Below are 26,041 nucleotides of genomic sequence, written 5' to 3' on the forward strand. Positions count from 1 at the left end.
CCTTAGCATGGCATTTGCACCAACTCACAATCCGCATCTCATTCTCCAGTTCTTTAGCTTTTTTTTTCTTCCTCCTTGGTTTTTCTTAACCTCCTCGTCCAGAGCGGAGTTTGTTTTCCCTATTCTTGTAGTCATTATTTCTTTTCGAAAGAAAAAAAAAATCCGGATGTTTTCCTTTCGGCAAAGGTGATTTATTCCAATTAGCAGCCATTGTATGCGACGGTAAACTTATTCATAAATCACCTCATAATTCCCTAAGATAAAACTGCCGTTTTATGTCTGTTGGCGAACAAGTGAAAGGGGGAACAGAAGAAGAAGAAGAAGAAGACGAAGAAGGCGATGATGAAAGCGAAATGAATGATGGTACAGGGGAAACAAAACGGGTAAAAACGTCAGGGAAGAGATTGATAGATAATGAATACACGAGGGATAATGGAGGTAATCTCTTTTTTGGACTCTGGTGCAGAGGAGGAGCAAAGGGACTGTTATTTTCATCAAATATTGTGGAGAGAGAGAGAGAGAGAGAGAGAGAGAGAGAGAGAGAGATCAGGCTGCTTGCTGGGAATTCTATTTTTCGTTCTGTTGCCTTTCCATCGACAAATGAGAAAGGTGAAATAACGTACAATGGAACATGACAAGGAAATCAAACAGTTTTTATTGGGTTAAAGGAACTAAATTAACAACAAGGTTGAGCTAAAATCGGTTCAGAATGTGGAAAGAAAATAAAAAATGGGGTGTTTTTTCCATGACATATCAAAAAGCATGACTTAAAAGAAAATTGAAAGCAGTCAGGAGAAGCAAAGAAACAAACAGGGAAAGACATAAAAAAAAGACGTAACCCTAATCTTAAATCAAGTCTTCAATGACGCAACCAGCTCCATCCTGCGTCGGTGATTTTCCTGTGTTATTATTCAAGAGCCGCAGTTGAACGTGCGGATCGTCATGATGAATGTGGATAATTGGTCGCCTTCTAATTTCATATAATTATCGGAGAGGTTTCTGCTGCTCGTGGGGCGAATCCTATGGGTTGCTCTGGCTCCGTTTCGTTCCATGAGTTGCGAACGCCGGACTTCGTGAAGCCAGAGATTAAGGCATCCGCGGATTAGCAGAATAAAGGGACTTTTATTTAAGGTGGAAAAAAGATGACCTGTCAGTAGAATTTATTTACTTTGTATTAGGAATCGTAGAAAAGAACATTCATATAAAAAATATTTGTCCACGGCAATACACCTGCTCAACGACACGTGCATGTTTAATTATACATGTATGTAAGCATACAAAATTTTCTAATAAAGTCATCATATACTGCCATACGGCTCTTACAAATAATATACAAAGAGATATCAAACAAACACATACTAATATACAAGACATTCTCTCTCTCTCTCTCTCTCTCTCTCTCTCTCTCTCTCTCTCTCTCTCTCTCTCTCTCCGTACCAACCCTTCAGCTTTAGGGAGCTTCCCAGCTCTCCATGCACGTCGGAGTAATTTATCTTGGTTCCACATTCCTCCATTTCCTACTTTACATTTCCTCTTTACTTCGTTTAAAGAATGAAACTCTTAGCATGGCAATTACGTACGAAGAGGAATGAAATCCGTCGTTGTCTAGAGAATTATTTCGCCCTCACTTAAAAGGAGGGAATGTTATTGAATGACTGTGATTTTTTTTCCTTCTTTTTTTGTTTTGTCTCTTCTTCTTTCTCCTCGTGAAATATCCAAACACAAGTTCGTCTTTTCTCGTTTCTTGTGAGATATTTGATTATTTGTTTTGCTTTTATTCCCTGCTTCGACTTCTGTTACACCAAGTTTTTGAGAGTCAAAAAAAGTGAAACCTTTTTACACTGGTACAGTATGCTTCTGGCTGAACTCGCAACCGCTGGAAAATGAACGCCCCTATTTTTCCGTCGATATTTTCATTGACCTCTCGTAACTAGTATATTTTCCTCCTTATTGTGACTGACTGTGCACTTATTAATATTTATTTAAACTGAAATTTAATTCTCTCTCTCTCTCTCTCTCTCTCTCTCTCTCTCTCTCTCTCTCTCTCTCTCTCTCTCACTTACAATTATCCAACATTTTATTTCTATAAATAAACTGTATCTTAGAATTGCGCTGTGCCTTTTGAATAATACAATCCCAGGTATTTTTCTCCTTCAGATACGTTATAAGTTGTATCTAATATGACGGTGAACTGTTTTTTCACAAGTGCACAGCATTTCTGTCTACTTACTTATGCATTTCATAAATAGTTTAGATTTTTTTACCTAATCATAAACTGCTACTGTAACGAAATTAAAATAAATGTCTTTCCTCTTATGGGCTTGCATCACAGAATCATTCCTGCCAAACACTCTCTCTCTCTCTCTCTCTCTCTCTCTCTCTCTCTCTCTCTCTCTCTCTCTCTCTAACCATTTCATTATTAACTGAGCTCTTTCCTCTCTTAAAGCTATCACTGCCTCCACAGTAGCTTTTATTTATCCTATTATTCTACCATTGTTATTATTACGATCACTTATCTATCAGGTAACACATCTCTCTCTCTCTCTCTCTCTCTCTCTCTCTCTCTCTCTCTCTCTCTCTCTCTCTCTCTCTCTCCACGTCGCAATCACGTAACATTCTCGCAGGAAGTGTAAAGCCCCCGTTGTATTCATGATGACTTTCATCATCTCTTCACACCTGTGTAAGAAATGTGCCTCCGAGACTCACCTGTTATTCTTGTCCTCTTTCGCAGGGTGAAGCAGGAGCCCGGATCTCCTGGTTGCAGTAGCGAACCGCCAACTCCGGGTCCAATTTTGGACGACTCAGATCTCCACAATTCCTGTTCGCCAACCTCTTTGCACGGTGAGTGGTGACCTGTGGTAACATTCCCTCTGAACGCTTGCTTTCTTAATTTAAGGCTGACCTTTGACACCCACACCCGTCGGCTTCTTGGTGGGGAGAGGTTCCGCAAGGGGGTGGCGCCGAGGATCGTGTCTTTTGCGTTTATTATTTTTATTATTATTATTATTTCATCTCTCAATAAGCAGCGTTTTATTTTCGTCGGTTACCACGTAAAAATCATGATACCGTTTTTTTTTTTTTAACGAAACAATAACACCAAATACAATACACGTCAAGTCCCATGTTTGTTGGTCAAAGGTCAAAACGATGTGAGCAAGTGCTAATTGAAACATTCATTAGTCTTGCACTAACGACGGTTATATTATTAAAACTGGGGAAAAAGATTCGGCTTCCATGGAATATCTCGTGAACAGCCGGAACCTAATAATTGGAGCTGAAGTTTAAAAAAAAAGATTATTTATCCCACGAATGGCATTTGTAGTTGTTTTTAACAGCTTTTATCTTAGTAATTATTTAAAATGTTATTTTCGTAATTTTCGTGTCATATATTTTTTCATTCGCTTTTACCTTCTTTCCTATTCGTGTTATCATTCATCGATGATATTTATATCTTTCAAATGGGTTTCCAGGTGAAAAACTTCTACTGATGTTGGCCTTCCATATAACCCACAGAAATGAACACTATTAATGAATAAATAAACCTCAGATATGTAGCATAATTACATTGTTGTACCAGACAGGCTACATAAAAGATTTTGGTAGTAATCCTTGAGATATATCTCAAAAAGGTTTAATAATAAAATTTAGAACATGCTTTCAAGAAAGAGGGTTCCATTGTTACTTACTGTAGCCAAGAGCTTACTCAGTCAAAAGCCTCTGGCACCAGAATGTGTAATTGCCTTCATTGTCCGGAATATTGAAAATAAGACATTTTCACGTGACAAAGAGATTTTTTATTATATAGAAGTTGTATATATGTTATATACATGTGTGTGTGTGTGTTTGCGCTTGTGTGTATAAATTTATCTGAAACATTTTCTCAATTGCGATCCAATATAAACCTCTTACTTCCGCGAAAAAAAAAATCCACCTTGTAGGTTGTTTAATGGGCTTTAGCATATTACCATTGAAGGAAAAAAGTCAGGCCCGAATAATTCGCAGCAGTTGTATAATGAAAAATTGTAAGCATTATCATTTGCAAACTTGTCCAAAGCAACCAGTTTCCCAGTGCGCCCCTTTTGAATAATTCATGTTCATAATGCAGCATTCATCGCAGGTCGTCAATCAGATCATCAGCTATGTATGGATCTTCTCTTCAGGTGAAATCCGCGATGGGGGAAAAATGGCGCCCTGTGTCAATCCCTCACGAAATTGAAGTCGTCGAGGACTTCCCTTCGAGTTTACCCAACGGCATCTCTTTCATCCGCCGAAAAACTCTCTCTCTCTCTCCTCTCTCTCTCTCTCTCTCTCTCTCTCTCTCTCTTCAGCGCTTTTACCTTTTTTATCCATTCTTATTTTTTTTGTGCTCCCACTGACGAAATGTCACTTAGATCCCACGTTCATGAAAAGGTTACGTCAGATCTAAAATTCACCAGCCTATTCGCCGGAGAGGATTTGAATTTCCTCTCAGCAAAATTGCGTTTCAGGTATACATTTTACTTTTATATATATATATATATATATATATATATATATATATACACATTTATATGTATATGTATATGTGTATACATATTTATATATATATATATATAGTATATATATATATATATATATATATATATATATAATATATACATGTAAATGTACATATGTATACACAATACATATACATATATATACATATATATATACATATATATATAATATACTATATATATATATATATATATATATATCATAGTATTATATATATATTTATTATATATATCTTCCACTATCAGAAGGGATTGCATTAGGACAGCCGTCTAGTTCTCCTGCAGTTCCTTAGAGGTGAAGTGTTCCAAGCTATTGTGAGCCTGAGCACTGTAGCAGTTAGTCACTGACAAATAAATATAAATATATAATATATATATATATATATATATATATATATATATATACACACGTCTATATGTAATATATATATAAAAAATGTGTGCATGTAGATATACTCTTAAGACAAAAAAAGAAAAAAATTGGAATCAATCAAAATGATTGAACGCATGGAGGCCAGTACAGGCAGACCCAATTAACATAATTATTAGAACATATTCATTTTACGGATTAATGGTATAATGTATTCATATTTGCAACATTAATACCGAAAAAAGGCATTATATATTCACTAATAACCGAACGACCGATATTTCAAAATAGCGTCTATTGTCATTTTAATAATTGCACTATTTTTTATGCTATGAAAAGGAATGTAATTTCATCCTGATATTCATTATTAATTAGAATTATTAATTAGAATGCCTCATCGAGCTGCATTGCACAAAATATCATTCTGTTATCCATATGAACTGACCCGTGGATGATGGAGAGATTTCAGCTTCCCTGAATAAGTTATGGACGCATTTAGGCGGCTCTGTCCATAATACTTGCTCGCGGCCGAAGGATCCCATTTGCGCTCTCTGTCTCCGATTAGGACCGGGCGTGTGGACGCCATCAGGGCGAGAGGCATGACGTCCACCTACTCTGTCAGTGTCATCGCCACATTCGCATTCCTGTATATTTGCACAAGAGATAATCTGATGTCACTCGCGGTGACAGATATCTCACGCAGTCTGGAAAAAATCTTTGAATTGCCTTTTCCTACTGACTAGACGCTGCCAAGATATTGTTTTCGTTTCTTTGCTTTCGAACTAGTTTTCTATTGGAATGATTCAGGAATCGTATCGAGGTTCCATAAAAGATTAATGTGATTTTTTTTTGTAAGGAGCAGAGGAAATGATCCATGTCTTGTTAAGCTGAATGATATTCTTTTATATTTTGCTAAATCATCTAGTGTCACAGACCCACACACATTTGGCGTACACACCGGACCTATAACTGTGCCCACACCCATGAGGGTGAATGCTGTCCTGAAAGAGTTAGATTTAATAATGGAAAAATTTCGTTAATCTTTCAAAGACGAAGTTACAAAATGTTTATCGGCTTTGTTTACTGGCCGCTTTGCGGGAAACTTGAACCATCAGTTTTAATTCGTAGACTGCAAACAGACTTAATCATACACTACGTGCAGTAAAGAGTTATTCATTAATGTTAAATCGTAGATGACTGAAATAGTCCCTAAAATTACGTTATGATCTTTTTCGTTTCCTATTTTCTGTAAGGCAAATATTAGGAAATTTGTCACATCAAAAAGAAATTAGCGGTAACTATTTTCATCCACATATAATCTATGTAAAGTGATCAAGTAAGAGCCAGTGGTGGCAAGTTATTATCAAATCATTGACTGTCTCTTCAAATTGTTTATTACCATATTTTTCTTCTTGTCGTCTATGTATAAACTATAAAATTCTCGTATTTTGAAGAATTTTTTTTTTTTTTTATTTGGAAATAAAAGCTATAGATAGTAAGGATTTTTCTGAGAAAATTTTTTTTTCTCGACTTATCAAGTATCTTACGTACGTTCGTGAGTGTGTGTATATATATATATATATATATATATATATATATATATATATATATATATATATATATATATATATATATATATATATATATATATATATATATATACATACTATATATATACATACATACATACACATATATATACATACAATTATAAAAAGGTATATTACAAAGCATTGCTCATGTTCTACTAATACAACTTAAAGGTTGTTTTTATAATTAATTGAAAATGAATGCATTTTCATTAGTAATTGACCTTACCACATGGGGGTAATTTCACAAGTACACCAGATACTTTTCTGTCACTTCTTTCGTTTTCGCATTCCAGTATTATGTGGTTGATGTTGTTGTTCCTCTTAGGTCAGCCTCAGCCTCCATTTGTCGTATTCACTGGAGTAACGATGACTAGACTCGCTACATCTCCATAAACACAAGACCATGCCTGGGATTCCGCGTTACCTCAATTCCCACTCTTTGGTCTCCTCAGTTGCTGTGGACGAAACCCTTTTCTCGTCCAGTGAGGTCGGAGCTGCATTTGTGACACCTTTCCATAAGACTCCGTAGGAAACGAAGACACTAGTCACTGACTCGCTTATTCTTTGGCTGCCAAATAAATAGTTAGTTCGCCCCTTGTACCGAAACTCGCATGGAATCAGCCACTTGATATACAACCTCAGAATGTTACGCAGCAGCGTGTCGAACCCCCATACTCAGTTTCACGCAAATTCATGGATGTCAGCACGTCCTTTAACTCCGTCACTCCATATAGTCGGAAGTTCTCTAACGCCTCTCCTTCCTTTCAAGACATCCATATGACGTACCATTTTTATCAACCATCATCTCCGGTTTTCTGGACTTCGCCATTCCACCTCCAAGGACTGGTCCAGCTTCTTCCCTACGATAACTAGCCAGTGATGTTTACATAATTTACTCATTATTAGCAGTTATGGCAATGACTTCACCAAGACTGAATAGACTGATACCATGAAATGGTTTGCGTCATCTTTTTTCACATTAGTCCGTAAAAATGTCCTTTATTCGGGTATTGATTTCTGGTTGAAAAATTCCGCACTTTTTCTCTCAGTTTCAAAGAATAGTTAATTCATGAAGCCCCTGGTATCAACTAGTTCATCCAAAATGGTTTTGTAACATGTGCCTTCAGGTTGCTTTAGAATTAAAAATATTGCTATTTATTCCTCACATTGAATTCTTTGTAAGACCTAATCTGTGTTTTGATTGAAAGGCACATAACGACTAGGAATTTTAAAAAGTTGTAGCAACCATTACTTTAATTTCTCTTATTCATAAATTGAAGCATGAAAATCTTTACATTTAATGAACCACTCTTGTGAAATCTAATGAAGATTAACTAATGTTGAAAGAGGAAGTGTTTCAACCTCTCTCTATCCCTTTCTCTCTCTCTTTATCTGTCTGTCTATCAATCTCAACGAAAAGTCTAACATATTTTCGAAAACAAAAACATGTTCAGTAGAAGGAGAGCCTTTTACTTCCTTAACTGGAATTAAATTTAGTCCTACGGTTAAGTTGAGCATCTCTCTCTCTCTCTCTCTCTCTCTCTCTCTCTCTCTCTCTCTCTCTCTCTCTCTCTCGTTCTCTCTTCTCTTCTCTTCTCTTCTCTTCTTTTCTTAGTTGTAGAATTGACTTGAGATTTTTCTTTGGACTTCCCGACTGAGACGTTGCTGTTTCCTAAACAATAACCCCATTGTGTTACGCTCTAATTAAAATGACCTGAATAATAAAGCCAGAAGATGGCGTTTACTTTTCTTCCATTGACCAAAAGTCATTTTGTGAGTGCGGTAGAGGAAGGTATATATATATAATGCGACTCACATTTTCTTTTTGAATGATGTCAGATGCTTGACCACTTTTATTGTTCCTGTCAAGAAACCCCGGATTTATTTTTGTTTATGGCGAGGGCATTTCTTCTTTTGGTCCGCACGAAAAACAGGAGCATTTTTTCTTATCTCTTTAATGGAGACGGTGAGTTTCTGCTGTTGGGCACATTATCTGCTTTTATTCTCTCTCTTCTCTCTCTCTCTCTCTCTTCTACTCTCTCCTCCTCTCGCTCTCTCTCTATCTCCTCTCTCTCTCTCTCTCGATATATATATATATATATTATATATATATATATATATATATATATATATATGTATATATATAGATATATACATATGTATATTTATATATTTATATATATATATATTATATATATATATATATATATATATATTCCCTATTAGATTGAAGCAAGACACTTCTAGAGCCAATTCGAAATTTAAGAGACACCATACCCTATCCCCCAAGGTGCTGTGTTATTTTCAAACAAATAGTAAATATTTTTATTTATTTTCTTCGGGGTTTGGTCTCTGTTAACAAAGTCGTAGCATTCTATAACTTGTGAGAGAATGATTATCACTTTGTAGAAACTGTACATTCCCTCCATAGCAATATATGCCTGTTTAAAAAGCAGTTCTTCATTTTCTATCTTTAATGTTACGTGTAATTATTGTTATTATTTTTTTATTAATTATTATTTTTTTTTTTTTTTTTTTTTTTTTTGCTCTATCACAGTCCTCCAATTCGACTGGGTGGTATTTATAGTGTGGGGTTCCGGGTTGCATCCTGCCTCCTTAGGAGTCCATCACTTTTCTTACTATGTGTGCCGTTTCTAGGATCACACTCTTCTGCATTAGTCCTGGAGCTACTTCAGCCTCTAGTTTTTCTAGATTCCTTTTCAAGGATCTTGGGATCGTGCCTAGTGCTCCTATGATTATGGGTACGATTTCCACTGGCATATCCCATATCCTTCTTATTTCTATTTTCAGATCTTGATACTTATCCATTTGTTCCCTTTCTTTCTCATCAACTCTGGTGTCCCATGGTATTGCGACATCAATATTATTATTATTATTATTATTATTATTATTATTATTATTATTATTATTATTATTATTATTATTATTATTATTATTATTATTATTATTCAGAAGATGAACCCTATTCATTCATATGGGCCAAGCCCACAGGGGCCATCGACTTGAAATTCAAGCTTCCAAAGAATATTAAGGTGTTTATGAGGAGGTAAGAGAAGGAAAAGAGAAATACTTAAAGATCTGACTTTTTAGAACGCAAAATTAAATTAATACATTGATGAATAGAATAGCTATAGGAAAGTAATGCATTGCATCTTTGCTTGAACTGTCGAAGTTCCAGTCGCACGACCTTATTCTATATACCTTGCGTACGACGTCCTTAGGGAGGCTGTTCCACAGTCCTATAGTGTCAGGAATAAAGGACCTCTGAGACTCAGAAGTTCAACAAGGGCAGATGCTGATACTTTCGATGAATCCCTAGTAATCAGAAACTTTCTTTTTTGACATATTAGCCCACCTATTCCGACTATTCTAAGACAAATCTTGCTTTCCTTATCGTATTATTTCCTCCTTTTGGTAAAACAGCAGCTGTACGAGGTGAATTTTCAAAAAAAAAAAAAAAAAAAAAAACTAACCGCTGGTCTATTGATGTGGCCATTTGTCCGTCCGCACTTTTTATGTCCGCCCTCACATCTTAAAAACTACAGTGGTTAGAGGGCTGCTAATTGGTATGTTGAGCATCCACCCTCCAATCATCAAACGTACCAAATTGCAGCCCTCTACCCTCAGTAGTTATATATATATATATTATATATATATATATACAATATATATATAAGGTTAAGTTATACAAGATCGTGCGTCTGGCACCGCAATAGGAACCAACAAAATACAGCATAATACGTTGTACAGAAAACTCGATTGCGCCGAAGGTTCCTTCGGCGCATTTTTGACTTGTCTCCTACTGATATGAATCGTCTGTCAGATCTTCATTGCCTGATACATATATTGCCTGGAGTTACGATCCTTATGGAGTGCGATGGGCTGCCGGCTATTTCCGTTTGTATTCGTGTCTCTCCGTAAATTCGGGCGACGGCCGCCTCAATTCCAAGGTGTGGGATGTGGAAGCGAAGCCCGAATTCGCCTTCTCTTTAATATCCGTTTACTTATTCGCAACATTTATGTCTGATATCTTATAGCCATTCTGTGAGTGCATGTTATAGCCAGACTTTTCATTTCCTGTTGTCACATCCTTTTTTCCTGAGGCATTTGTTTATAAGACTTCTTTATCAGAATATTCATTTCAAGGAAGAATGTATTTGTGAAAAGAGAAAATGTTTGATAGACAACCTTTGCTTATAAATTGTTTGTTTCAAAACTTTGATTTATTCACGTCGCAGGTGTCATGTAAATAAGAAAACTTGACACACTTAATGAAAGCAATTGAAAATCTGATACTATTTTTTCCCCACGAAATGTATCACCAAAGTTAGATCTGGCGGTACGTATAAAATGCAAATATAATTTTAAATATATATAAATATATATATATATATATATATATATATATATATATATATATATATATTAATCTTATGCTATTACCTCAAAATACAACTACGGAGCTAATAATAATGGATCTTTCCTAGATAGTGACCCCCAAGGGTATTACCCCGGTATGTATCCACCCCTGAGGTGTATTTAGTGCAAGCCAGTGGGTGATGTACAAACATTAACAACAGACTGTAAATATCATAAAGATAATGACCCCAAAGCAATATTAGTCCTAGATAAGGACCCCCGAAAACCCTTAGGGTCACTGTCTAGGAAAGCTTCAGTAATAATAATAATAATAATAATAATAATAATAATAATAATAATAATAATAATAATGTAACAGTAATAATGGGATATGTGTCTATTTGTACACATTTCTGTGTACAACTGCTACAGTCCACTGGCTTGCAATTGCCCAAGAGGCCAACCTCGCTCACCATCGGCTCCTTTATATAAATAAACAGCAATAAAAGTAAGCTGGTCCGAAACTAGGGACGGAACGTTACGTCCGTAGGTCAGGGATTTCCAGTCTCTAATCTTTCTTATACATCCGAGAATTCTTATGGTATGAGTACAATAATAATAATCGTAATAGACGCAGTCACTCTTCGGCACTAATGTAAGGGAAACGTGTTGTGCACATTACTTAGAGTTTTATCTTTCCTTTCCATTCATAACAGAAAACTGGAACCATATGGCTAACTATTATGTTACGTGGCAAACCGGTTCCTCGATATGTTCATATATCCTGGTAAGTGTGTGTGTGTGTATGAGTGTGTATATATATACATATATATATATATATATATATATATATATAGAGTATATATATATATATATTATATATATATATATATATATCTATATACTGACCGGTATAGATGCTTACATATTACCTCAGAATAACTTACACCCGAGATGAATGCACCACTTATCTCGAGTGTAAGATATCCCAGGTATATATATATATAATATATATATATATATATATAATCTATATATATATAGATATATATATATATATATATATATATATATATATATATATATATATATATATATACTCGTCAGGATAAATCTACTCATCTTGGGTGTAAGTTCTTCACAGGTAATATATATATATATATATATATATATATATATATATATATATATATATATATATATATATATATATACACTTACCAGGATATATGAACATGTCGGAGAACTGGTTTGCCACGTAACACGTAACATAATGAATAGCCGTGTGGTTTTAGTTTTCTGTTATGAATGGAAAGGAAAGATAAAACCCTAAGTAATGTGCACAACAAATTTCCCAATCTCGTAAGAAAGAAAAAAAATAAAGGAATAACTGATAACGAGGAACATATGCTGACATCGACACGCACACACACATGTGTGTGTGTCGATGTGAGCATATGTTTCTCATTATCCGTTTTTTTTTTATGCGAGATTGGGAAATTATTACGAATTTCCCATAATGATTTATGTCATTAAACTTCATTCTCAATGAGCTACAGTGACGCATTAATAGATGATTGGTCTCTTCTCCCGCAGTCAATAATCGTAGCCATTCCTCCTACAAAGGTCACTTAAGTGACTGCACATCAAGGCTGAAATAAGGGGAATGGTGAGCCATAATACGCTCGTCAGCCAAGTCATTTTGAAACGTGGTTCCAGCACTTTCAAAAACAGGCAGCAACGCAGAAAATTCCGGGAAGAAAAGACCTTCCCTAACCTAGTAATGCGAGGAGAAGAACTTCCTCCGAATTCTTTCAGAAATTCCATAAACTTACCGCAGAATTCCAGCCTCCCTTCCCCTTCCCCCTCCCTAACCCCCATCCTCCCTTTCCCCTCACCCTCCCAACCCCCATCCTCCTTCCCATTCACCATCCCAACCCCCATCATCCCTTCCCCCTCCCCTTTTCCCCTTAAACCAGAATTCTTCACGAAACTTTCCTCAGCAGAGGAAAGCGAGTGAGGGGAAATGGGTGAGGAAAGTATTTCCTTCTTCGAGAATTCTAACTCTTCGTAAATGATGGCTTCTTCCTGGCTGTTTTCATTTTTGGATAAGTTTATGACAAGCCGTGTATCACCGAGTCCTAATACATCTCTCGGGAAGATCAGTTCTTTAAATCATTCTGAGAACTTGCTTCCAACTTTCGACTTCAAATTTCTTCTACTTATTTCGCAGTAGTAGTTTTTAAAATAGCAAAAGTAAACTACAAACTATATACCTTTTATCGACTATTCAGTGTTACTCATTTTTCATTCGGCTTTGTGCCTTTTGCGTTACAAAAAGAAAACAATTTTCCATACATCTGAAATCGCATGAGAGGCTTCTAAAAGTTCCTTCGCACTCAGCAATGTTTTCAATTATACGTAACTATTAAACCTTGGTTATGGAAGTTCAAATCGGAAAGCCACTCAATAACCAAAGAACGACCAGCATTTCCCTTAAAGGTGACTTTCTCCTGCTTTTGCCAAGAAACGTCGCACAATTGTTCATTCTTTCCTGTTCACTAAGTTTTCCGTTCCGTAGGTCTCGTGCTATTTCGGTTGGGGGTGGCAGGCAAATCGTTCGAGGATGGGGTTCAGGAGGTGGATTTTATACCAATAACCGGTTCATTATTTCTCAATCCAAATGTTTGTACGCAAGAACATATCACGCAGTATTGACTTTGGAAAGGCCCCATTTTCATTTATGACTTGTCTGTTCGTTTTTATTGTCCAAGTTTTGATCATAAAACCAGCGATATTAGCTAATAAATTCCTTTTCTAAATGCAATACTGGCCTGGACCCACTATACATAACGGAGTACCTACTTAGTTATGGTACGGAGAGAGAGAGAGAGAGAGAGAGAGAGAGAGAGAGAGAGAGAGAGAGTAAAATACCCAACACCGTGAATACGAATGCAGTCCAAACCTTAAAGGTGACCTTCTCTCTTTGAAGTCGAGCGGCCGGTTTTCCTTTTACCAAAATATTTATGGTAGAATCATTCTGTTTCTAAATTAAACTTTCGTGCAGAAAAAATTATACATAGTTGCACGCATACATATATTTGATGATCTCTCTCTCTCTCTCTCTCTCTCTCTCTCTCTCTCTCTCTCTCTCATCACGAATTGAGAGCATAGTAAATATTTAAAAGTGCCAGTACTTTCTGACCTGTATGTGTACATTCATGCACATATGTATATAGTAAATGTGTGTGTGTGTGTGTGTATGCGTATGTATATACATGTGTGAATGTTTGTGTGTGTTGGTGTGTGTGTGTACACTAAAGCAAGACCCAACTGTATATGCACCAGCTCAACATTTGTCCTATTAACAGCTGAGCCTATTGCGGAAGGAAGGATCTACCGGAGTCAGTCTCAGCAGAAGAGGTGACACTTTACACCGACTAAACCGGCGTCGCTCTCAGAAGAGCAAGACGGCAAGTAACGAAACTTAATCGATGCATTGTAATTCTTTCGTAATTTATAGCCACTTCAGTTCCCTAATTGCAATTACACCGTAAGAGAAGACAATAACTTTCCCGACTCGCTGTCATAAAATCGATCTCGGCTGCGCGGAGAACAATTATTTGGAATTCGCCTTTGCTTCATAAGCAAGGAAACTGAAAAAGGAGTTGAGCTCGCAGACTGTCCTGGAATGTTTGCCGTATGATATTTCGCATCAAAGACGATCAGATTTTCCTTTTTTTCTTCTTCTTTTTTTACAGAGCTTCATTAAAGTCGAAGTTATCACTCCGTATATGGCCTTGTGGTGCTCCTTCTTGCCCCTCTGCTTCCGCTTTAACATCAAACTCCAAATGATAGACCTGGTACCGGAGCAATCCCTCTCACCCTCCCTCCCCTCCAACCATTACTCCACCCCTCTACAGCGCCACCTTCCCCTCGGGGCGAAATATTATATATATAAAAGGAAAGTGTTGCACTTTGCTCTACATAACTTATGACAACCTTCGCAGCTTTGTTGATAGCGGCACAAGGCTTCATGTGGGATTTCTGACACTGGACGTCTTTCTCATTTGAGTCATTATGGTTATTCCGATATTACATGAAGAAGTAGGAAAAATCCTATCGAAACTCTTTGGCTTTTTAGCCTTCGACAGTTTGCACACCTAAATCTGATCAACTGCTCTTACAAGAATGACTAGGAACCAGTGAAGTAAATGAACTTGAAGGGGTAAATTGTTTATTAATGATGAGATGACTGCGTTTAGGTGTATACATTAATCAGCTGTTACATACGAACAAAGAAGAAATATCTCGCGATATCCATTTTCCCTTGCAAGTGACATTCAGAAAGAGATTTGATTAATACAAGAGAGCTAATCATAAATTCATAACCTTATTTCATGCCGAAAAAATGAAAGAAACAAAATCTGATTTCACTTCAGATTATTCTGTGAAGGTTTTTGAAGATTATCGATATAACAACTTCATCAAATGCAAAGGCAATGATAGTGTGACGACATACTTAACGTTTTTACTCTTTGGGTGCCTTTGCATGTATTTGTGAAGCTCCAGCATTAGCTGACTCTTAAGACTTGAAAGCAAAGCGCTTTTCCCTGCAATGAATGTTGTTAATGTTACTCATCCATATCATATCCCTACACTGCGTCAAAGAGGAACTCGGCCGCACCGGAAATAATCGATCCCGATTTTGCGACAAAGGAAGGAAGTGATTTTTCTCGCTGTAAATCCCCTAACTGGACCTAAAGTTCTTCGCATTTAAAAAGCAATAATATTGAAACACAGAAGTGATTTCTTTCGTGTTTAGGAAGGTACACCGTCAATAATCAGCAGCCTTTTCTCCAGAATAGCTTCATTTACTGAGAGATAATGCGAAACTGTACCCAGCGTTGTGTGGAAGAAGTTGAGTAAGAAAGTTATAGGAGCCAAGTAATTAAGAGTTTGGTACGAAACCATGCAGTATTGACCGATGGTTGCCGTGGCAACCATTTGACCAAAAGCGTATGTTGGAGTCACTGATAACAAGTTGCTGATGATGTTGTTATTGTTGTTATTATGATTGCCTTTGGCCTCAGCTGTAGGGCCCCGTCATCAGGCAATCAAATATCCCAATCGTTATCAGCGCCGCCATCTTGATTATTGTAATTAGTCCATTTATTTTCTTTGCCTCTCGTGATCATTATCTCCTAATTGGCATCATTGTCCCGAGGGGTTAAGGCAAAATGAGCCGTAGGGAAGCGGATCATACGGCACAGCTTTTCGTTCTCATGAAATAGCAAGGAAATTATAGCAATGCTTCATTTGATTTTGCTTGTCGATGGAAGTGTTGCAGATACCCACTGCGAAAATCATTATTTTTTCACGTCAGCCTCTGCAAGCGTTTTGTGGCCCTACGTGGCGACCATCAGTTGTTATCATTGCTATTTTCATCATTCGTTTAAGGGACAATTTCACTTGATCAAAACCTGAGTTTTAATCTTCTTTCTCAAAGTCACAGACACATGGAAACAGTATTTTTGTGGTTAGGTGTTTTAGGTTTGCCCATATGCAACGAAGCAATGGTGAAGATATTCATTTCAATGACAGATAATGCATTCATAGATTTTTGTTGGTTAATTAATCAGTCAAAATTCTACTTGCCATTTCACTATACTCATTACACGTATTTTACCGTTAGACATTTTTTTTAATTTGATGTCGCCAGCAATAACGTCTAACTAAAAAACTTTTCAGATTTTTTTTCAAGAGATAAAACAGCGAAAAGTTATCAGTACACGAGACAAAAATAAGTCGAAAAATGAAAAGAAATCACTAAAATAAAATTAGATATTAAATAAAAACATTGAAAATTGGTGAGAGAAAATCGCAAACAAGATAACATTTTCTGAGTACTCTCTGAATGTAAGAAAAGCCCTCCATTATCTGAAAAAAATCTTTTGTCCTTTAACTCTTTTCTTTTCTTTTATTTTACACCGAGGCTTTTGTCTTGGTACTCGAGTTCTATTGCGCCCTTCAAAAGCCTTATTTGAACAAAGGCAGCCAATATGTATGTGGCCCCGACATGCGCTCACGTCAGTTCGATATGCGCTCGCTCCTTCGTGGATGACGTCAGCGCAAGTTTTATAGAGGCCTACTTCCAGCTTAGTCCCGTATAGTACTATAAAGATAATGATGTCTAATGAACATTTCGGGTCTCTCCTCCCCAGGGGTTTTAACCCGGTACATATCCACCTTTGCGGCGTGTTTTGTACAAGCCCATTGGGGATGACCGTAAAGCCAGAATCAAAAGATCATGCATATGGTAACGGTCCTGGATAACGACCCCCGAAAACATCTCCAATTTACAATTATTCCTTCCTATACCACTCTTCCTCTGTCGCAGAAAACGTCACAACTTTCATTTCCTCATTGGCTTGTAATGAATCCATTTCATCTTTCCCCCGAGGTTTCTAAACAGCCCGTCCTCCCCTCGGACGAAATTGTGTGTCCCTCTGTCGGAATGGAGAACGACCTCGGAGGGTCCAGAAAATGGCGTCATATTTCTCGTTCGGACTCTCCCTCTCGTTTTCTCTCTCCTATAGGAGTCTCCGCTCTTGTGCTGGTGTTGCCACTGCTGCATTGCTGTAAGGCAGAACTACACCTGAAGCTCTCTCTCTCTCTCTCTCTCTCTCTCTCTCTCTCTCTCTCTCTCTCTGTGCTGTCCTCTGGCCCTAACGCATTACATAATCATTTCTCCATTCCATTTACAAGGCATCGCAACGTTCTTTATACCGACTTACATTTTGAATACTCTTTTTTTGTTTCTCTCTCTCTCTCTCTCTCTCTCTCTCTCTCTCTCTCTCTCTCACACACACACACACACACACACTTTCCACCTGGCATGTCATATTCATCTGGCAATTATGTTTCTTCGTTCCTCCTCCTCCTCCTCCTCCTCCTTTATTTTTCAGTCTCTCTCCTTATTATCCCCTTTACCCGGACGCTTTTAATTCTCTAACCACCGATTCTCTCCTCCCTCACTCCTTCTCCGGTGAGTCAGAGAACGAACTCATTTATTTGTCAATGACAGAGCCTGAGATTTAACGCTGCAGCCGATCTGCGTTCTTATCTCTTTAATCAGTTCCTCGTTAGACGAGTGGGTGACGTGCTCGCCTACTGATTCGGTAGTCGCGAGTTCGATTCGCCGCGCTCCCAACGTGGAATCAGTTGAATTTATTTGGTGGATCCCACAATAAGTTGTAGTTCCCGTTGCTAAGTAACCAGTTGATTCCTAGCCACGTGAAAATATCTAATCCTTCGGGACAGCCCCAGGAGAGCTGTGGTCTCTGAACAATATCGTTTTTCATTCATTTTCTCGTCATAATAGTTGTTCATTACAACTGCCATTTTGACAAGAGGGCCGCAGTTTCCCAACAAATTCTCTCTCTCTCTCTCTCTCTCTCTCTCTCTCTCTCTCTCTCTCTGTTTAACCATCCATGCAACTGCAAATCGCGCACATGCACGCGCAAGCACGCATGCACGAACGTACACGCACGTCACGTGGAATCGCACACGCTGTTACCAGGATGTGGCTTCCGGCCTTTCCCTTCCGCAGGGGATCGCTCGCAATCCATACAAGACCCACAACGTTTCGCTCATCCAGCTTCGTACCCAAAACCTCGTTAATCGGACAGTGACTTGCGAGACTCAAGTTTATTTTGGAAAAGAGTGATCCGCTGTGAGACTCTCTCTCTCTCTCTCTCTCTCTCTCTCTCTCTCTCTCTCTCTTTGCTGTTTTATTTTCTTTCAAACCTGCCCGATTGATTTCCAGATCGGAGATTCGACGGCATTGTTTTCTTTTTTTTATTGTATTTTTTTTTATCCCACTTATTTTTTCAATCATTTTTCGTTATCTTTGAATTTTATCTCGTCAGTTTTATATTTAACCAGAGGAAGGAATATCACGTATTAAAGATGACGTATTTGAAGACCAGTCACCCTGCCCTTCTCTTACTCCTCCCGGGACTTCCCTCCCTCCTTCCCCCTCTCCCCCTCCCCCACCCGCCTTCCCAGGAGTAACTATCCTCCAGTCCTTCTCTACCTCCACCTTCTCCTCCTGTGTTGGCCCTTTCCTTCCTTCCTTCCTTTCTCCTTTCCCTTCGGGAGGGAACAATCACAATGGAAGCTGGACTCTTCCTCTCTTCCGGGAGATGTGATGTGACGTGGCGTTACGTCTCGTGGCCCTAATGATCTTTCATTGAACGTGTTATGAGGCCAAATGACGTGGAATCATTCCGGCGGTCGGCAATAACACGCTCTCAAGAGGGTCCAGCACGGAACCTCCTAAAAATGGAGGAGGAGAGAGAAGAAAATGAAAGAAAGCGGTAAATTAAGTTCTCGTAGAAGGACGCGATCGACCGGTCATGTGTGTATGTGTGTGTGTGTGTCTAAGGCAAGTCGTAGAAAGCAGGGTTCAAGCGAAACTTGGACGAGATTTTTTCGCTTCTAAGCACCGGCGTTTTTGACTCACGACTCATATCAGATAAGACTAGATGTTCGCTTCCATGGAGAGTTTTGAATCAAATGTCGTAGAGTCATTCAAGAAAAAATTGAAGATGCTTTGGTTACTGAAGGCTTAGCGCGCGATTGTACATTCTAAACCTGGAAAAATTGCCCAGCCCATTTTCGTTTCCTCTCCAAGGACTCCCATTGCCACTTCAGAAATATCCTTGAGATTAATTGAGTTTCTTAAGAGGCCGTCTCCCTCCCCTGTTATGATTACCTTCATTTTATTCTCCTTTGGCGAGATAGGAAATTCATTTCCAGGAGCTTATTCCAGACAGTCGCCGCACAAAACTTGATTTGAAAAGCGCATCGTAAAACCCTCTGTCTCTCTCGAGCATGTGATGATGCAACAATAAGGGAGCATCGTTGCATGAGCAATCCTCTTTTTCGCGTCTTGTCTGAAAGAGACTCCAAATCTGGGATCATCACAGGATATAAATAAATGCACAAATATGACGGTACTGAGTGTATTCGTAAATGATATATATATATATATATATATGTGTGTGTGTGTGTGTGTGTGTGTGTGTGTGTGTGTGCGCGGCGCGCGTGTGTATTATATAAATATTATATATATATATATATATATATATATATATATATATATATATATATATATATTATATTGATGTATGTATGTACTTTCGGCAAGTGAAGATCAGTTATCTTAAATCTTCGGACACATATTGCTCAATAATGCCACACCTGGCAACTCTAGAAAAAGGGCGGAGCTTCAAAATCATCGTGTTTGTTGCTTTCTAGATTTCCAGTAACTTTAAACCATAAATATTCCATAGAAGGCCTATAATCATTTATACTTGAATTTAGAAACAGGCTGTATATTATTCGTTAATGTTGGTTTGTTAATGTCAGTTCACAGTAGAATATCGATCATCCTTCTTTAAAACCTACCGTGAAACCTTATTTATAAGTGATGTTTGACCTTAAACTAACGTAAAATTCATGCGTAATTGGATATGGATCTTAAATAACGAGAGAAAATGTTTTAAAATTTGGGCAATACCGGTGGAAATCGTGAAGAATAATACAGTAATAAATGCAATATTATGACGAGAGAGAGAGAGAGAGAGAGAGAGTAAGAAAGGCCTATCTATAGAGATACTTCAATCGTTATATTTACTTTGAGAGATTAAGTGATAATATTTTTTCAAATATGTTTTAGAAGTGGAGAGAGAGAGAGAGCAAAATCTGCTTACGTGAAAGCATAGGCCTATTTATAGCTACCTAGTTTCATTATATTTTCTTTGGGAGATTGAGTGATGGTATATATTTTTAAAGTATGTTTTGGAAGTGGAGAAAGAGAGAGAATTATTGTATTGTGGATGGACTTGCGGTGTGGAAAGGCGGAAGGAAGAGCGGTGAGTCGATGCACAGATACCTGGGAAACAGGGTGACATGGCTGCCAAGATCGTGCTTCACTATACTAGATAAACTATGAAGGGGCCATAGTTTTCAAGTTAATTCTCTAAGAAATTCATGCCCTAATCTTGATTTCATTCAACAATTGCATCCGCAAATCATTCGCGAAAAAAGCTGTGTTAAGTAAAAATATTTATTACCACAAATAAATCTATATCTATTGCACAGGCAATTAAAGTTTTACAGTATATCGCGCAAAAAATGCTGATGTGACGGGAGATCTTTCAGCCTCGCGGCAAAGTAATGCAGCCGCAGCAACTAGCACTTGATCCATGTCACGTCAAAGCAATCAAAGCGTGAAAGCCGTTCCGTATGCCAGTATCCAGTGACTTGTGCTCTCCCGCTCGAAGTTCTCGCGCTCCTCCGCACATCATAGAAAACGCTCTTGCGGATTCAACTAGATTTGCTCAAACTACCTTAGCCGTCGCAACATTTACTGCCATTGACGTCAGCTAACTTTAAACGCTTTGGAATACAGATATAAATGTGTAGAAACTAAAATAATTACTGTCACCACTTATGATGACGTAGTAATAATCACTTTCAATAAGGAAGACTAATAAATATTGTCGTCGTGATATGTTGTACAACAATCAGATATTCACACTCTATATTCCAAATCTCTATGAACGAATGCATCTGAGAAATTCCAATCCTTTCGGACATATATCGTGTTTTCAAGTATCTGAACGGCTTTGTTTTGCTGTTTTAAGTGATATGATATAATCTGTATTGTATTCTAGCGTAAAAGGGGAAATTCAATGAACGAAAGCTAATGAAAACTGTATCTTCACTTTTCTTGCCGATTGTACAGTTCATTAAACTTCGGAGGGTAGAGGAAAGGAAGAAATTGGAACGGTCGACCCGATGGATGAAAGAGGTACTGGAAAGAATTGGTTCTGCAGTCTGCAGTTAAGAATGCGTGCAAGACAGAGGTGAGTGGCACAGTGTGTGTACTACTACGTGGCTACGACAGGCTGCTAGCGAACCATCTGTATAGATATATGAAATGGCTAATGATATGTGGAAGTTTTCTGCATAAAACTGAGACCAATATGTATAGATGACATGAGTCTAAATAAAACGAGAGAGAGAGAGAGAGAGAGAGAGAGAGAGAGAGTGAGTTGGGGGAGGTGTCGGTGTGGGGAGAGAACAACGTTGATGCAGCCAAGTTGACAGACAACCAGACGGTTAGATACTCTATCACAGTTATTGAGAAAAAGAATCTGAAGACACCGTTCGTGCCCCTGATATGGTGATAAAATCCCTTGTGACAAAAGCCCACCCCCCCCTCTCTCTCTCTCTCTCTCTCTCTCTCTCTCTCTCTCTCTCTCTCTCTCTCTCTCTCGCTATGGAAGAGGGATATGGGGACTAGGGCATCGTTGCGTTAAGAGCCCGGCGATTTTAAAAGACATTTTATAGAAAGTAATGGTCGCTCCATATGGAACAGAAAAATGGAGGAAGGAAAAAGGAAAGAGAGAAAGAATTTCAGTGGCACTTAATGGAACGAAATTGGATTTAAAGAGAGAGAAAGAGAGCGCAGCGTAGGACCAGAATATCGGGTGAAGTCTATTCAACAGCTTTGCATGGTTCTCCATGAAGAAATCAATATTACTAAGACTGCTCTAATGCTTATAAGAATTCGTCATAATAACGAAGCCCACAAACCATCTGCAGATTGCATTATCCATTGCCAAGCAATAACTGAGCAAATCTTTCATTTGTGGGAAATATTAGGTGATCAATTTAGGTCTATTATCTTATTTGAGTCAAAATAAGATGTTGTTAACTCGATTCATACAACTTGAATTTTCAGTCCACTTCTTGACATTCTGTAATCGATTTTAGATAATTTTCAAACCAGTTTCTAAATGATCAGGAACCTTCCATTAACAAGATGGCTGCGTTTCAGTCGATGTGTTGTGATTTTAGATCTATTTGCAGTAACTTTCAGTAAAGTGAATAATTAGTTGAAGTTACTTAGGTACTCAGGGTTGGTGGACACGGGACTATAAAACTCGTCCCAGAATAATAATAAAGGCTAAATATAAGGCGATAATTGTAAATAATCAGTCTACTAAGCATATATATATATATACACACGCATGTATACACATATATGTATATATATACATATATAGTATGTATATATATATATATATACTATATATATAAATTATATATACCTATATATATAAATATATATTATATATATATATAGATATATATATATATATATATATATATATATAATGTAGTATGTGTAGGAAAGATATAGATATATGCGTGCGTGTGTGTTTGTGTGCATATATAGACTATACAAATATAGATGCAGTTAAGTTATTTTTTATTATGTACTGAGCTGCTTATATGATTAAGGATATATATTAAATAATCCGTTTTCTGTAATAAAATGCATTTTGTTTTATGACGGTTCCCTTGGATTCCAAGTTATTGATTTTCCTGACTAGTAGAGCGATGTAATTCTCTCTCTCTCTCTCTCTCTCTCTCTCTCTCTCTCATACACATACATATGTGTGTGTGTTGTCTCGACGGGATACTTGCCAAGCGATAGGACCCGGATTTAAATCCCGGATGAGTACGAAGGGATGTGGGTAGGTTCGTGTGAAACTCTTAGAGCATCTGTTGGCCTCAGCAGTTACCCTCCCTTTTATTATGAGTCAGTTAACTTAGGGGGTCGCAGCCGTTGAGGTCGAAGGATATAAGACTGGCAGTCTCATCCCAAAATGCTGTCTGAATATCGGGAGGCCAGCATCTACCATTTGAACCTCTATTTGAAGAGGAGAAAAGGCGAGTAGGCGAAAAGCGTGTGTATGTACTTTGTGCAGGCGTGCGTGTTGTGTGTGTGTGTGTGTGTGTGCGTGTGCACGCAAGACGATGGGCTGACAAACTGGTAATCGTTAAAAACCAGAGTATCAGAGCTTGTTTGAAAAGTGTAGAGACCTTTTCACAACAACGCCAAAGGCAGAGCGTTGTAGTCTTGTAGATTTGCATAGCATATGCCTACGTCCATCGTCTATTTTCGATGCCTCTACAAATCCCCGACGAAAAGAGTTACATCTGAACTTTCTGTTACCTAAGTAACAACCTCCTAAATGTCATGCAAAGAACAGCGCGAGTATTGATCCCTTACGTAACAACGGAATATCTTTTCAAAGTTAATGAGAAAACGACGTTGTTCTGCCATCTATTAGATAGAGGGTTGGCCGGGATCACATCCAGGACACATGTTTTGTTCCCTTGTTGCGAATTGCTTTCGAATATTCATTAATTGACCCTTCTTCAAGCCTTGCACAATTTATTTTTATTTTTATGATTAGCGTCTTCCTCTTTTTCGTGAATTTTCTTTCTTGTTCTCGGCCTGTTATCGGGTTTATTTGTGTCATTGATATGAAATTTTCCTATTTTTATGTATATGCTCACGAAACTTATAGTCTTGTTAGAGATAAATATTGCGTTCTGCAGCTGATTGCGCAGATATATATATGTATATATATATCTATATATATATATATATATATATAGATATACTTTATTTTGATTTATTCCTCAGGAGAGATTTCACAGTTCTGTATCGAGTTAGTGGACTGTTGTCATAGAAAATGGGTTCATGTAAGATTTTCAGGGTAAACAAATATAATATCGGGAAGCTCTCTCTCTCTCTCTCTCTCCTCTCTCTCTCGCTCTCTCCTCTCTCTCTCTCTCACTCTCTCTCTATCTCTCTCTCTCTCTCTCTCTCTCTCTCTCTCTCTCTCTCTCCTCTCTTTCCATAAACATACAGTGATATATTATTTATTATATATATATATATATATATATATATATATATCATATATAATATTATATATATATATATAATATATATATTATATCAGCTGTACGCATGAGAGTTTTATACTTTCAAATGTTAAGTTAGAAAATGAATGACATAAAACTCCCTACAAGTGTAGAATTAACTACAATCAGAAGGAATTGTATATGATTAATGCACCCACCTTGACCAGTTTAATCAACATTAAAACACCTTGACGGGAAATACACTAAAAACCGATTTATATGAAGTAGGTTGACTGCCTTCTGTACTTGATTGTCAAGAGAGATATACTAATTGATTTCGTCTTTACAGTATATATTCCTGTCAAATTCAAATTCTGTACTAAGAATGTTGATTTACACATCTCCATCATGTTAGTTTGTCAGGATATATATACATATATATATATATATATATATATATATATATATATATATACGTATATATATATAACGTATATATATACGTATGTGTATATATATATATTTATATATATATATAATATATTATATATATATATAGTATAACATATAATAAATAAAAAATACATACACCTACATATATATATAATATATATATATATATATATATATATATATATATATATATATTTACATGCATATATATGTATATATATATATATATATATATATATATATATATATGATATATATATATATAATATGCTTTCATGCATGGCCAAGACACCAGGGTTCTCGGTATTCAATATACTTTACTAAGGGCTTGAAGGCGGAGCCGTTTTGTAATGCAAATCCGTTTTACATACATGTCTATATAATCATGCATTTATTCAGAGAAGAATGCATAACGTTACGGCGTTATGGTAGCGGTAGGTTATTCTTTTATTTTTTTATAATAACATGCGTTGCTGTGAAGGTGAGGTAATAATGAGTTTGTCTCAAGAGGGCTCTAAGAAAGGAACGTGCAAATAAAAGCTTATCCCTTGTGGGGTGATGGAGAACACAAGAAGCTGAAATATGCCAAGTGAGCTTTGAGAAGGAATGTTACGGTTTGTTTTGCAAGAGGGCCATTTTTTTTTTATATATAAAATTTAATGCAAGGGAAGATCAACTTGAATTTTTCTTCAAATATGCATACTACATGGTTTGACTGGTGGAATTATTGTTTCGTGTAGACTGATGGTCGCGATGTCTATGATCATCGACACCATATATTAGAAATTTATCATTGAGTTACACCAGAAACAGTCGAGTTGTCTGTACAGCGTATAATTCTTTGTGAAACTCTAAGCCACGGCCTGTGGTGGCCTCTGTGTATTATGTGACGCGCGGCCATGTCTAAC

General features: G+C 37.2%; 1 protein-coding gene across 2 annotated transcripts in view; it reads left to right on the forward strand.

The window, feature by feature from the left end:
• LOC135205439 (ecdysone-induced protein 78C-like) overlaps positions 1 to 26,041 on the forward strand; it is a 443,638-nt gene that overhangs the window by 242,690 nt on the left and 174,907 nt on the right. For both annotated transcript variants that reach the window (XM_064236042.1, XM_064236052.1), the window contains exon 3: positions 2,732 to 2,841. In XM_064236042.1, the coding sequence (XP_064092112.1) occupies positions 2,732 to 2,841 (110 nt within the window). The remainder of the gene's footprint in view (positions 1 to 2,731; positions 2,842 to 26,041) is intronic.

The sequence above is a fragment of the Macrobrachium nipponense genome, chromosome 11 (genome assembly GCF_015104395.2).
Source record: "Macrobrachium nipponense isolate FS-2020 chromosome 11, ASM1510439v2, whole genome shotgun sequence".
In the NCBI taxonomy this organism is placed as follows: Eukaryota; Metazoa; Arthropoda; class Malacostraca; order Decapoda; family Palaemonidae; genus Macrobrachium; species Macrobrachium nipponense.